The following is a 14,367-nucleotide window of genomic DNA, read 5'->3' as shown; positions in this document are numbered from 1 at the left end:
GGTGTATGCTTGTCTGCGAGTGTGCTTTGCAGATGAATGTTAGGGAATGTGCCCTATAACAATGGAGATACACATCTTCTCCATCCTCTTGTAGTTTGTGTAGGTGTTGATGATGACATCTAGGCCTGTGTACAATTCTGTAACTGCTGGGCATGGCAGCTTTGGGCAATCTCATGTGAAGTTATTCTAAGCCATTTCAAGTGAGTATGATACAGTTGATAGATTTTCTCTTAGCCCAGGACTTATATTAAGTTGTGAGGGTCTGTTACAAAACACACCATAAGCACTGAGTTCGCCACCTGATGACCACTCAACAGAATTAATAAAGGGCGTTCCTCCTTGGTTGGCCGGGGTTACTGTGCGTCAGCCATATTGAAGCAATCATCCCAAGATGCAGTGCCGTGGTGACAGTGGAAACAGGAGGGAGAGAGTGTAGCTGGCTGAAGAGGAGACAGAGGAGGAAGACCCCACAGAGCCTAAGGAACTCCACTCCACAGGGTTTACGCGTTTTTGCGGGCAATAGGAACAGTAGTCAAAGGGATAATTTTTAGACTCTTATTTTGCAGGGTAAAGGTAAGTTTTAAAATGCACACGCAACATGTTCATTGTTAATGCTTTAGAATATAATGTAATAATTGAAATGTTAGCTTGTTAGCATGGGGGCTACATAGGGTTAGCGCGGACCCGTTAGCTGGGAGGGATGATATTTTGCTGACTCGCAGTCGCATAGTAGCAATTTAAGCATTGTAGATTATTGCAAGGCTACCCCAGCAATTGATGACCATTATGAAATCGGCACGAAGAGGTTAACGTAGTATTAATGCCAGCGGGTGTGTTAACTGTGTTGCAGAGCTGTAGTGTTTTGCCATGCCGAATCACACCAAAGGTTCTTCGCGTAGCATTTTCCTCATCTGGTTGCTTGCTGTTAGACTTGTGTTTCCGTGAATTTCCCCATCTTTTTAACATTCAATATTTCTCGTTGATTGCCTTAATTGCTTTGTGACATATAGCCCTATGAATAATCACACAACAGCAGGGATTTGACGTATCACGCTGGTACCAAGAACAAAACGCGTTATTTATTCAGAATGCGGCGGTGAGACACATTGTTTCCCGAGCAGAGAGTATGAAGGGTAAGTTGTTTCATTGAAACAACATTTTGAGATGAAAATATCATCGCCTTATTTCTCTGGAAATTGACATGTAGGCATACGCTTGATTTGTTTATGTTTTCATCTCGATACACGTTGTGTGAATTTTGCCTGATGGGACATGGTGCACTAGATCGGTTTGTTTTGAAGTTTGCCACAGGGGAGACAATGTCCAAGCAATGTCCAAGCAATGTCCTCGGGTTACCGTGAAAATTTGTCTATTCCTCTTATCTTCGATAAAAAATACAGATATTCAAGCAGATCTGTTGAATTTTAATGATTGAAGTCGGATGTGGTATGCATTTGTGGCATTGCCCAGTTTCAGGTAGCCTAAAGATTGGAGACCCATATAGGCCATGGTAACGGGTGTAGCCTATTTTAAGAGGAAAATACTAGGCTAAATAAATATGAATATGACTTTGAAAACTATATCTCGTTTGGCAAACTCCTATGCCTATATTAATTGTTTCCTTTACCTGCAACTGCATGTAGTCTAATTCAGAAATGTTTTTTAATCAAACACAAGTGAAGCAGTTTTATCTTCCACAACAAGGACAGTTGTCAGTTATGTTTTTCAGGGAAGCTGTGGAATTGAAATCCAGTCTAGGTCTATTGCCAATCAGTGACTTCAAGACCTAGACTGGATTTCAACCAGTCTAGCTCTTCAACTTTGACAACTGAAAAATAAAACAGCCACATGTTTGGAAAGCAGTCACATCACAAAAAAGATGATAATTAAAACACTCTCTTGGAAGAAAGTGTTTTAATTATCATCTTTTTTGTGATGTGACTGCTTTCCAGACACGTGGCTGTTTTATTTTTCAATGATTATGTGTCAGTGATTTTATTGTCACTCTGACGCCGCTTGTTCCTCTAGGTGCGTTTCCATCTTCTCTACATGATCTGACCAATTGGAAGGGAGCCTGCTTATTGACTATTGCGTGTGTGTAGGAGGTGGTGGTTTTGACATGTCATAGCTAGCACTAGGCTACAGGAGGGGCAGGAGGAGGGAAGGTGGAAGAGTATGTTTCACAGAATACTTTCCGTTTGGTCTCAAACAGTAAGGTGTGTACCATATGCAGCATGTTTTCTTGCCGCCTCAAGCAGCAAGCTGGAAACCTTAAAATCTTGAGTGTTAAGATAAGAACAGTAAGATAAGAGGGTTTAAGGGTTTGTTTTAAGCTGGTCTTCAGATTGTCGATTGGAGAGGCCCTCCTGCCTGAATCCACAGCAGCACCATGCAGTTCTGGAGCCTTCTCAGCTGTGCACAGGGAGGTAAGGTCTGTCTGGAAAGACTTCTGACTTCATTTCACTCCCAGACAACAACGAGAGGCTCAAAAAGAAATGCTACAGAGAAGTTGTTGCTGTTATCATTGACTTCAGTTTAGGGAAAATAGCCTCAGTATCGTTGTCTGGTGTAAACAACTGAAGGTGAGGCTGTATAGATAAGGGGAGGAATTCACGATCATGTTCATCATGTACGCTCTTGCATGTGGGTGCATTCTGAAAATATCAGTCAGGTTTTTTGCGACATTTGTGAGGTTGCTGTTGTGAAATCTCCCCTAATTGTCTTGGCTTTCGTCTTTGAGGAGAATATGGTTGCCTAACTCAGCGGTTGAGAATTTGTTCTTTAGTAGTCCTGCCCTCAGCTGTGCTTCATATTTTGAATGTTAATGTGACCAAAGGAATTCCAGGAGAGTTACCTCACTGACGTGCACTGCTTCAGGGTATACTTCCTCTCTTATAGAATGTTTCTGATGCACAGTTCAAAGCTAGCTGTCTAAAAGATAGCTTACATTCTTAGCCATTAGTAAAGCTGATGGTCACAAGTCATGTTTATGACTTTCTTGGGGTCTAGACTGAGTGACTGAATACATATCTATGTAAATCTTGCTTCAAGTTACAACCGAGAAACGCCTGATGAGATCTGCATCCCACATCATAGCTTTCAATGGAGTGGAACACCAGAGAAGTATGGCAAAAGATAACAAGGACTGCTAACTGCATGAATCTTTAGCTTGGCTAAGTAGGCAAGTATATTCTTGACACAAGTAAAGGCATGTAGCATTAATAACTATTTATCTCTGCATTTGTGTTTAATTAAAGACAGTAGAACATACTGTCATCTATATAATGATACTGAAGTAACATGTCAAAACAGAAGATGTGGTTTGTCTATGAACTGTTTGTGTAATTTTGCCTGCATTATTTACCACACCGAAGTATGTCTTTACTGAAGAGAGAAATGATGGCCACCTCTCCTCTACAACATATCCCTAAAGACCCTAACGTTAAACAGGTGCAATAGCTTTTACTAGTTTCCAGTTCAAATTGAGATGAACAGTATATCATTGCATTGCTTTGTTGAAGTTCTGATTCTAGCACAGTTCATGCTGTGATTGTACTTAGTTCAGAACCTCTATATTTTAGTATTTTCAGTTGTGTGAGCTAAGGTGTGTTAATTTTTGGTAAAAAAAAAGCTCTGATGACAGTGAGACTATTGATATCTGCTGTGCCCAGAAGGGAAGCTAAGATAATGTGAACAGAACGTGATGGAGAAAGAGGAAGTTCTTTTCATATTGGTCATATTGATTGTATGTTCATTCATGTTATGAGAGAATATTGATCTGATTTAACCTTTGTTATTGCATTGAACAATATGCCAGCTGAGCTCTTGTTTGAATCAGTCATATTTTTCTACCACATTTTCTACAGAATGAAAGTCCTCTGTCAGTTGTTAGACTTCTTTCCAGCTTCCATAATGTCAAGGGCTTTCTCACTATGAGTTTACAGTTGAATGTCCGCACAATAGATGTGACTGAGTTCTGTCACCAGATTGGATGGGATCTGTCGGGTGAGGAAGAGCAGAGATAGAGGTTATGGATGAAATGGTGACCTACTCCTACTACTAAGCTGGATGTTTTTGTTAAATACAATTTAAAAAAATAGTTTACACACATACTGTGGAAGTGTTTGAGATTTAGTCTCACATCATAAAGTGATGTACAGTATTATCTCAAGTAAAGCATGGCATTTACAACACTATGGTGATGGGGTTGATTAAAAGGGAAGACACAGTATGCATACCCTAGATGTACTGTAAATCAAACAGGATAAAACAAACCTTTTCTCATGTCATTTAAATCTTCTAAGATCTTCTAAGGTACACTATGCAAGATTTTCACCCTAATATAACCTTTACAAAGCCAATTTGATGGCAAACGAACTTGTAATAGGGGAATCGTTCACCTAGCATAGCCATATAGCACAGCCGTAGCGAGTCACTAACAAGAGAACCAGCCATGCAACTTCAAGAATAGTCGACCCGAAGACCTTCAGTGAGAATCGTAAAACATTAGCTTGTCAGTAGATATAGCTCTATGGAGGCTCTTTGCCTGTTGGTAATCCTTCGCCTCAACAACAAAAACATTTTCATTGTACAGGGGCAACAAGCCACGAGAAGTTGCCTATTTACAATGGCAGAGTAAAATATAAATATATCAAGACTCTAGGGCAGGGGTGGGCAACTAATTTCCCCAAGGGGCCACATGACAAACTGGGACTGTTGAGGAGGGCCGGACCCAAAATACCGAACTCAAGTCTGAACTCAATTCTGTCCAATTCTATTCTGTTCTTGTATAACATTAAGTAAATCATATGGTTTTGTTTACTAGTCGTAAGAACAGATGAAAATGTGAGAGAGACAAAGGAAAAACAGCAATATTTAATCTATGTCCAGTATTTAATCCTCATTCTCGAAAATGATTTTTTGACATTGACTTTTTTTTTCAAAATTTTCAAAGACTGATATAAAAAAGTACTACAATATCTATATAATTAGGCTAGGTCATGAAAATGTGAAGGAGTCAGTACAACCGATAGGCCTGTGCCACCATTTCATCAACACTCAGCAATATTTCATCATTAAATCATTACCATCATTAAATTAACTCTATGCAGAATTAGACTACGAAAATGTGGAGCAGACAATAGGCTGTCATTAGTTAATCAACATGCACAAAGAAAACTATTTTAAAAATGTAGGCTATGTTTTTGCTTTAACTTTATGCACATAACTGTGATTGGTGAACTCGCTCTGTGTGTTGAGCCGGCTGCTTCAAGCAACCTGTGGGTAGTAGCATCATACTAGTTCACTAACATAAGCTTTGCAAATAAACTCAGACATATTTTGGTTACAATTACGGGGTTATCCGATTGTAAACTGTCTATCTGCCAGTAACGTTTTGAAATTAACACTTCGTATCGTCAACGAGCAGCAGTAGGAGTTCGTTCTAACAACCTTTGCGGTGGTGAGCGACGCAGACATAAAAGACACAAAACTTTGAAAGGTTTACGCCGACGTAAAGGCAACTGCATTGTGTCGACGCAGAAGCATAAATTCACCAGCACATCAGTGAGGGTGTTTACGTCGTATGCATCCACGCACAAATGTATGTGCGTACAAAAAGCAGTCGCTTTCAAAATAAAAAATACGATATTGATTTGCGTGCATTATCTCTATGCTAGGCTCTTGACTATTGTTCTTTCACGGACCTTACGCGGGCCGGTCAGGGAAAGCCCACGGGCCGTATGTTGCCCATGTATGCTCTAGGGGGAGCTCTACAGTCGCCAAACATACCTGGAACTGCATAGTATACCTTTAACTATACTCCTACAGATGTGGCTATGTTTAGGTATGTGCATGATGTCAGTTTTGTCACCAGGATGGTCAGTATGGACCATCGGCGCAGCACCAACATTATGTCTGTGTCCGAGCAGGCTGAATGTGAATGAATTTGTTTAAGCACTGGCTCAGGGTCAAGGAAAATCTAAATCCTAGTACACTACTCATTATTTTAGCAGATTCTTTTATCTTAAACAATATACGGTAAAATATATATATATGTTTATATTAGTACTGTGCGTTTGCTTGAGACCTGCTGATTAGTGTTGTCACGATACCAAAATTATGACTTCGATACAATACCTGCCATAAATATCACGATGCTCGATACTGAAGCGATACTACGGCGAAATCCTAAGATATCTGGAAAAGAAAGGACTCATACCTCCTCCAAGTGTATTGAGTCATTTGTGTTGAATTCAGTGCACTTTTGTAGTGTGCAGGTCAATTCTGGGTTCTAAACTTCTAAACTTCCTACATAATTATTATTTTTTATAGTCAGTAAAATAGTAGGCCTACTTTGTGTGATTAAGTCCTTTATTGTTTGTTATAGTTCATTTGTTGTGTTGTGTTTTGGCAATAAAGTAGCTTTAAATAGCCAAACTAGGCTAGATCAAGGTCAGGGTTGAAATTACTGCATGCAAATCACTGAATGCTATGCCTAATCTTTAGGCCGTCTGATGTACAGTATAGGCTACCCTAGGCCTTCCCGTGTTCATTGGATTTCTTTGACAGTTGCAAAGGGAAAAATGTGAGGATAGTCTTCTTTGCGCCCAGTGTACAAGTACGACGTTCCAACCACTCAGGTCTTTGTCAGATAGGCCTACACCATTACCTGTTGCAATATATCTGTGTGCATTACATTACGTCTATTTCTTTGATAACATGATTTGCTACCACGTAACAATAAGCCGCTAATATGATGGTAATATGCTGTGGGCTTTAATTAGCGCATTTCGGGTAGCCTATCGGCCTATCCTACATCTGGGCAATAATTATTGAACAAATTGCAGTCTACATGCCATGACAAATATTACCAGTAGTACTGACCGAACATGAAATAGATTGTTTGGTAGTGTTGGTAATGTTATTCTGGCGTGAATATTGCGCTTTCATCACGTTAGCACCCTATGATTACAGCTCGTTATGTCTCGTCAAAATTCATTGATGAAGGAAGGTTCGCTTTATCCCAGAGAACCATACTCGTTTCACTTTCAGAGAAGAACACAGAAGAGAAAAACTTGGCACTAACCATGTAGGCAGGCTGGGGGGGTCATGAACCCACTCACCACAGATAAAATGAACCTGCGCAGGTGTCTGTAGATTGGCAAGTGGATCATCTCTAGTTGTGTTTTCTATAGCATATTGGTTAACCTGTCGTTCTTTGAACTCATAAAACATATTTTACAAACGGGCCTCTGTGTACCTGATGGCTTGCCTTCACTATTCGCGATGTATCCAAAATAGTTTTAGATTTCACATCACCTTTTGTTTTATCCACAAGGCCGAGGACTGTCGGCAAAGAACTATGTTGACGTTGCTGCGCACTCACTCACTCACTCAGAGCTGCCTGCTTGACACGCCCACTTGCCTAGATGCGTGCAAGGAGCAGTGAGAGCAGCAGTTCACACAAACACAGAACGTTATTATTTTAATAAAGTATCGATTCTAAAAACGTCGGAAATCGTATCGTTTTTTGCGTAAAGGCATCGTGATACCTTTTTAGTATCGATACACCGTGCAACACTACACTGCTGATAATTTAATGGATTTCATGCAAATCAGTGTTAAATAGAAGGACACACAAATGCTCACATAGACATTTGTATGGATGCTTGCGCCATTTGCTTTACCAAGTGACCAAGTGGATGTACTGTAGACAGAGCCCATATGGCAATACTGCATGTCCTTATTTAAGCTAGATCCTCATGGCTTGGTCTGATGCCCATGCAGTGGAACTGGAGGGGATGAAAGCTTGTTTGGGGGAACAGTGAAGTATGCACATTCATTCATTTGTTTATGCTCAGATCCTTGAACTGCAGTGTACAGGTGGGGTGGTCAAGCTCCTTACGAGGGAGAGAAAAAAAAATCCTCTAGAATGAACCAGCTGTTTGGGACAGTTGTTTGAAATCAGACTCACTTTCACTGAAGTCTGTCCACGTGAGGCTGTCTCTGAGCTTTTGGTGATGTTGTGTAGGTGCGGAGGAGGACATGCAATCAGTCTTATGCATGCAGTAGTTCCCATGCTGTTAAGACGTGTCTTCCTCTGTCCTTAATCTGTGGTCAGTGCTGTGGCTAAGCTGCTCTTCTCCAGCTGCTGCAGTCCTAAATGAAGGCCATTTGAGGGTGTTTGTGTTGCAGACCACAGATCATTTTTGCTCCAAAGCAGGAGGGTTTCATGAGGGGGACTAAACTCAGACACTACTACCTCAAGGACCTAAATGCACCGTTTCACACTGTTATCATAAATGTTCTCAGTACTATACCACCACTGGCACTGCCTCTGCATAGATATCGCTGTCAGGCAATTTCACATCAACATTTAAATGTGAAACTAAACGGTAGCAGTCGTGTGTCAATTCTAACTTTACTTCTCAGTGGCATACTATAATTTCCTTTAATGCTGGCCTGATTGAACTGGTGTCCTTGTAGTTATAGTTGTGTTAGGTATTTTAGATCTTGTCTAGACCTGTTTACTCTCTTACAGAGAGTCAGCTGACAGCAGTTGAAATACCTTTGGAAATTCACATATATGAAGTGTTATGCCTTATGTTGATCACACAAACTAACTAACAGATGTCTTTATCTGGTGACTTTCAATGCTAATGTCATTATCTTCCTGGATCAGGGATGCTACAGCTGCCTTCCTTAGCTTCAGTATATTCTGTGGAGACTTGTCTGTGTGCTGTTTTGCAGCTGTGCTGCTTTGACTCACAGTGCTGGAGTACACAGGCCAGCATGCATGACTCAGCGCTCTGTACTGCTTTGACTCATAGTGCTGAAGCACACAGGCCCGCATGCATGACTCAGCGCTCTGTGCTGCTTTGACTCATAGTGCTGAAGCACACAGGCCCGCATGCATGACTCAGCGCTCTGTGCTGCTTTGACTCATAGTGCTGAAGTACACAGGCCCGCATGCATGACTCAGCGCTCTGTGCTGCTTTGACTCACAGTGCTGAAGCACACAGGCCTGCATGCATGACTCAACGCTCTGTGCTGCTTTGACTCAGTGCTGGAGCACACAGGCCCGCATGCATGACTCAGCGATCTGTGCTGCTCATGACATCTCACTTCCTTTTTTTTGGTGGCTGAGCCAAAGGTACACAAACCCCTGCTCCGATATCCTCGCAGTCATGAGAGAAGCCAACGAGAGGTCAACTCTCCTCACTTCTACCAGCAGGATTTTTTTGTGATTTGTCAAACGAAATCCGTATCTTTAGTTGAGATTGGAGACAGCAAACTTTAATATAGTGTATTAGTCTACACTATATTTTACACCGCAGGGGCCGTTAGTGAGCCCTTACGTATCCAATCATTCTATTTTGTACAAATTTGCAGATGAACAAACACCCTCATATGCCAGCTGTCCAATCACAGGGCTTATTTCTGACAACTTGCTCTTCGAGCTGACAGCATAAGCTGTGGGTCATGCTTAATTGATACATTATACAAGTAATAATACGCAAGACCACTGACCACATCAATGAGAAATGATTCACGTCCATTCTAATGTGCCCGTCCAATGCGTCCATCCTCTTCCCACTCCTGTCGTGTCATCTGTCCAAGTTAATCCCTTCGCCAGTTTTGTCAGGCAATGCTTTTCTTGGCCTTACAGCAGGCGATTGCACTGACCAATGTCCAGGTGCATCCCATGCACATGGCCCGAGTTTCTCTGTGCAGGGTAAGCAGGTTGTGTGGCATTAAAGTTGCTGGGCAGTGACCACAGGTCTGCTGGACAGCCCCAGGTGGTCGTAGACTCGATCGTACACTCTGGAGTCTGACTTAGGACCAGAGCATCTCCAGAGTTGGCACAGCCCCCATGAACATGAACCATTTGGCACTAATGTGTTTGGTAGGCTTGGGTATTACTACTTAGTAGTGTTGAGTATCGTTTGGGTTTTATCCGATACCGGTGCTAAATTGATACTTTTAAAACGGTGCCGGTGCCGAAACGGTGCCTGAATCGGTACTTTGTTTTTAAAATGTTTTAAATTAAAATGGTCTAAAGCATGAATTACTTTTTTTTTTATTGATAAGACAAATTTGAACATGAAATTGAACTGTTATATTCAATTTACTATCAATATCTCATTGCTCCTACGAATAATACATTTAAATGTTAAAACAGCTTGCCATGCATGCACACAATGGTAAGCTCTGCTTTCAAGTTTACCCAGTGTAGGCGGTTTGCCATAAGGTATGTTAAAACCGCTTGCCATAGAACTGCCAGGTCATGGACAACGGCATTTGCAAGCAAGCTAATCTAACAGGGAACAGGGACTAACAGTTAATTCAGTGTGTTCCCAAATGCTTCAAGAAATTTCATGTCTTAACTCATAACACGCAATAGTTTTGTTAGGCTACATGTCGGTGTTGAAGTGTTTAGATTCCCAGTGCTAGCCTAGTAGGCATTTTAACAGCAACTGTCAAACACTGTCCACTCGCCTATGTGGTGCACTCCTCTGGTTTATACATCCAGTGTTTACGTTAGCTAGCAGCTAACTGTGTCTGGATGTGTTGCTATCAGAGCAAGACATTAGAGATGGCGCATGACATCCAGTGATGCCTCGTATTAAAAAAAAAAAAAAAGCTTTTTAAGCACCGAAATGAAGCACCGAAATCCACGTTGTTATTCGATGCAGTTACTACCGTTTGCCTCGGCACCGGTGCCATATTAGAACCGTGTTTCGGTGCCCAACCCTACTACTTAGTGCTCTGGTCACTGCACCACTTCCCTCCCGCCCACACACACATCTTCACTGTCATCACTCACATACATCATACATACAGTACTCTGCTTGCAATAGTAAGTCCCTTCACCATACTTGCAGTACACTCCCCCCCCCCCCCTCCCCTACATACACAGCACACTATTTCATCAGGAAGCTTTTCCAACACACATCCCCAACATACTTACAGCACACTCCCCCCCCCCAATACACAGCACATTGTCTCATGAGGAAGCTTCTCCAACACACATATTGCACACTGCCCTCTCCCCACATACACAGCACACTATCCCATCTCCCCTGTCATCCCCCCAACACACACACCAAGACCCCTGGCAGTTGGGTTAGCCCCTTGAGCCGTGGATCTGCCCAAGGTTTCTTCCTTGGTAAGGGAGTTTTTCTTGCCCCTGTTGCTCTTGGGTGCTCCTTGTTGGTGCCCCCCCCCCCCCCAATCCCAATCCTCCCCCACCTTTCTTATGCAGCCCTTGCCACTTAATCTACTAAACCCCTCTTCTACTGCACTTTTTACCCCCCCCCCCCCCCCCCATAATTTCACTGCATTTCTTACTTCCAGTAACTATATGCATGTGACAATAAACTTCCTTGTATCCTTGTATCCTTGTGTAATGTGTTAGTGCTGGGCGGTATACCGGTTCACACCGTATACCGGTGTATATTTTCGTTATGATATGAATTTTTAATATACCGCCATACCGGTGTATTTGATTACACAACGTTTGGAACGCTGCGCCGCGCGACAGTGTTTCAGACGGGACTTTTTTCAGACGCGCGCATGGTGCCACTGCGAGGCATAGTGAGGGTAAACACAAAACACCTTAAGTTTTTCCCCTGAAGTATGACCCTTAAGGCTTAATTTCTCCTTAGGTAAGGGGTTTATTTAAGGGTGTTGCACAGAAATAATACCTTAAATTGTTTCTTTAGTTAAGGAAAAACGTTACTGGAAGGAAAAAGGGATACTGCATTGAAAAGGATTTACCGTCACGAAAATTCTATTGAGATTGTTCAACAGCTGTGGCTGGCTAGTAGGTGATGTCGTTAGTTAGCAACCCACCGAACACAGTGAAGTTTATGATCTTATCATTCATCTCACCTTAAGAATATTCGCTGAAATTATCCAGGTAGCAAGTAAAGCGTGTTATAGACATGAACTGAGCAATACTAGCTGGCTAGTTAGAAATGATCCTGACTGTCATCAGTGCACCAAAACGAACCTTTTTGTTATTTTTTTGCCTAGCGAACCGAACCGAAGCTCATGGCAGGCTAACAAGACATCCACATCAAGTTAACGTTAGCCTACCACTAACGTCATGTAAACCACACAATAACAATACATTTCTGATAGGCCTATTTGACAGAGAGGTTTTATTTTAAATTGTATAATTTTCAAAAAAGTATAATTATTGCAAGTTGCACTACATTTTGTATTGGTTTTATACAAGATGTTTGTGAAATTTGCTCAGTAAAACTTCTGTATTTTGACTGCAATTGTCTTTGCATTCTGATTAGATTCTTCATTAGAATCATGAGTGGCTCTTTGTAAACAGCATCATTTTCTGGGGCCATGCAAAACTGCATTTCCACTAGTGTGGAGTTATTCTACATCATGACAGTAAAATAGACCTTCCTTAGTCAATGTACTGCAGCAATTCCTCTCTCAACCTGTAGAAAACGCTGTGAACATCTGATTATGCATGGTAAAAAAATACCGTTATATACCGTGAAACCGTAAGAATTTTGAAAAATACCGTGATATACATTTTTGGTCATACCGCCCAGCATTATAATGTGTCAATTAGGCAAAAACCAAAACAATGCTATGACTAAATGACTTTGCAGTGCAGAAACCAATAGGCCTCTTTCCAATCTATAGCTAATCTTTAGTAATCTCTATTAAAGATGGCAGGTTTAGTTTTACAAATAGCAAAACAAAATCTTGCAGGTTTTCATGAGTCTGAGTGTCCCTGAGTACTAGATGTTTGACCTTGGTGTGGCTAGCACCTTGCTCTCCCAGTTAAACTAGAGTAACACCTTTAAAATGCTGTTCATGGAGGTGTTAGTGTGGTGTGCTGAGATGGCCCTGAGTATCACAGCGAGGCCTGTAGTATTCAGTGTGCCATCAGGCTGAATTTGAGGCAGTCTGCCACCTCAGCTAGCAGCTAACAGGACGGCGCTGAGTGTTGCCCTGGGCATGGCTGGCGTTAATGATGGCAGCTTGGCTGGCGCTCACAACCTGCCAGCACACCAGCTACTGCTAATGACCTGACGTGTGTGTGTGTGTGTGTGTGTGTGTGTCTCTGTGTGTGTGTCTCTGTGTGTGTGTGTGTGTGTGTGTGTGTGTGTGTGTGTGTGTGTGTGTGTGTGTGTGTGTGTGTGTGTGTGTGTGTGTGTGTGTGTGTGTGTGTGTGTGTGTGTGTGTGTGTGTGTGTGTGTGTGTGTGAATATTAATGTGTGCCTCCTCCACCAGGCACATTCTGATGGACTCTAATCAACTCCTTCAATGGTGGTCTGAAAACGGGTGGAAGCACACAGTCTAATTTTATTTCTTTTTCTTTTCTAGATATTTCAAGGATATCACATTACTACACAGGTAAGTGCTCATTAAACAGTAATGAATAATGTTTGTCTGTTTTTAATCTGTATTAAACACAGTTATATTTAATCTGAATTAAATGCAGTTACATATATGTGTTTCTGAATTGTTTCGATAAATGAATAATTCATTTATTCATTGTCTTGACAGTTCTTTTTTTTTTGCTTAAAATGCATTCCTTTCATACTGTATAATGGTTGTTTAGAATGCAGGACAAAAGCATTTATCACTGTCTATCTCAAGGATGCACACCCTTAAAGGTGGTGAGACCTTTGAGGACAAATGATATTCATCCAGAAGTTGTGTGATCTAGGTAAAGCAATAGTAGGTCTCAGCAACTGTAAAGAGTGTCATAACATTTCATTTGGAGTAGCCTATCTATCCAGTCAATGAAAGGGCTTGCATTTTATGTGAAGTATCAGTCTCTCGCTGCAGTGGAGGGTCTGTTGAATTTGGCTGTAGTTGTTTGACTGGAGGCCCTAGTGTGAGCTCTCCCCTGTGTCTCTGGAGGATGTGGCTTGCTGAGGTGATATTTGAGGCTTTGATTGCTCCCTGTGGGAGGCTAGGCTGCCAGGAGGTCCCCTGTCTCAGCACTCAATACAGGGAGAATCTGGGACTTAACAGCTGCATGTGGAACACCAGGGACTGCGTGGCAAGGCAGGTACAACGGCTTTGGTTAAGGCAGCACTTAATGCTTGTCTTTGGTGTTTTTTAGACACGTCCACTGTAGAGTCTTTGAGAGCATAGTTAGGATTAGGGATCGACCGATATGGTTTTTTGAGGGCCGATACCGATATCAATTATTACCAAAACAGGAGGCCGATAACCGATATGTAAAACCGATATGTCAGTTGTCAAAAAGGGTGGTAGATAGTAAAGGTGATATGCTGCAAAAATTTCATTCAAAAGCATTTAATTATGCAAACTTTTCTTTCTTCTTTTGATACACAATTTTCCATCAACTTGCATCAC

The 14,367-nt window shown here is 41.7% G+C and overlaps 1 protein-coding gene across 2 annotated transcripts in view; it reads left to right on the top strand.

Annotated features, from left to right (window-relative positions):
- Positions 1–478: 478 nt before the first annotated feature.
- The window catches only part of ptk2ab (protein tyrosine kinase 2ab), a 59,038-nt gene continuing 45,149 nt past the window's right edge, over positions 479–14,367 (top strand). Inside the window, exons 1-2 of one of the 2 annotated variants that reach the window (XM_076281144.1) lie at positions 479–573; positions 13,363–13,392. Coding sequence is in view for 1 of the 2 variants with exons in the window: in XM_076281142.1 (XP_076137257.1) it covers positions 2,390–2,426; positions 13,363–13,392 (67 nt within the window). In the remaining variant the exon portion in view is untranslated. Of the gene's footprint in view, positions 574–2,157; positions 2,427–13,362; positions 13,393–14,367 lie in introns of those variants that run through there. The other variant, XM_076281142.1, reaches the window with a different exon arrangement.

Source organism: Alosa pseudoharengus, unplaced genomic scaffold (assembly GCF_046254945.1).
Source record: "Alosa pseudoharengus isolate Yale_2024_CS ecotype anadromous, Long Island Sound unplaced genomic scaffold, YU_APseudo_1.1 YU_APseudo_1.1_scf_12, whole genome shotgun sequence".
In the NCBI taxonomy this organism is placed as follows: domain Eukaryota; kingdom Metazoa; phylum Chordata; class Actinopteri; order Clupeiformes; family Clupeidae; genus Alosa; species Alosa pseudoharengus.
Note: the sequence above shows the minus strand (reverse complement) of the source record. Positions and strands in the feature narration are given on the sequence as shown.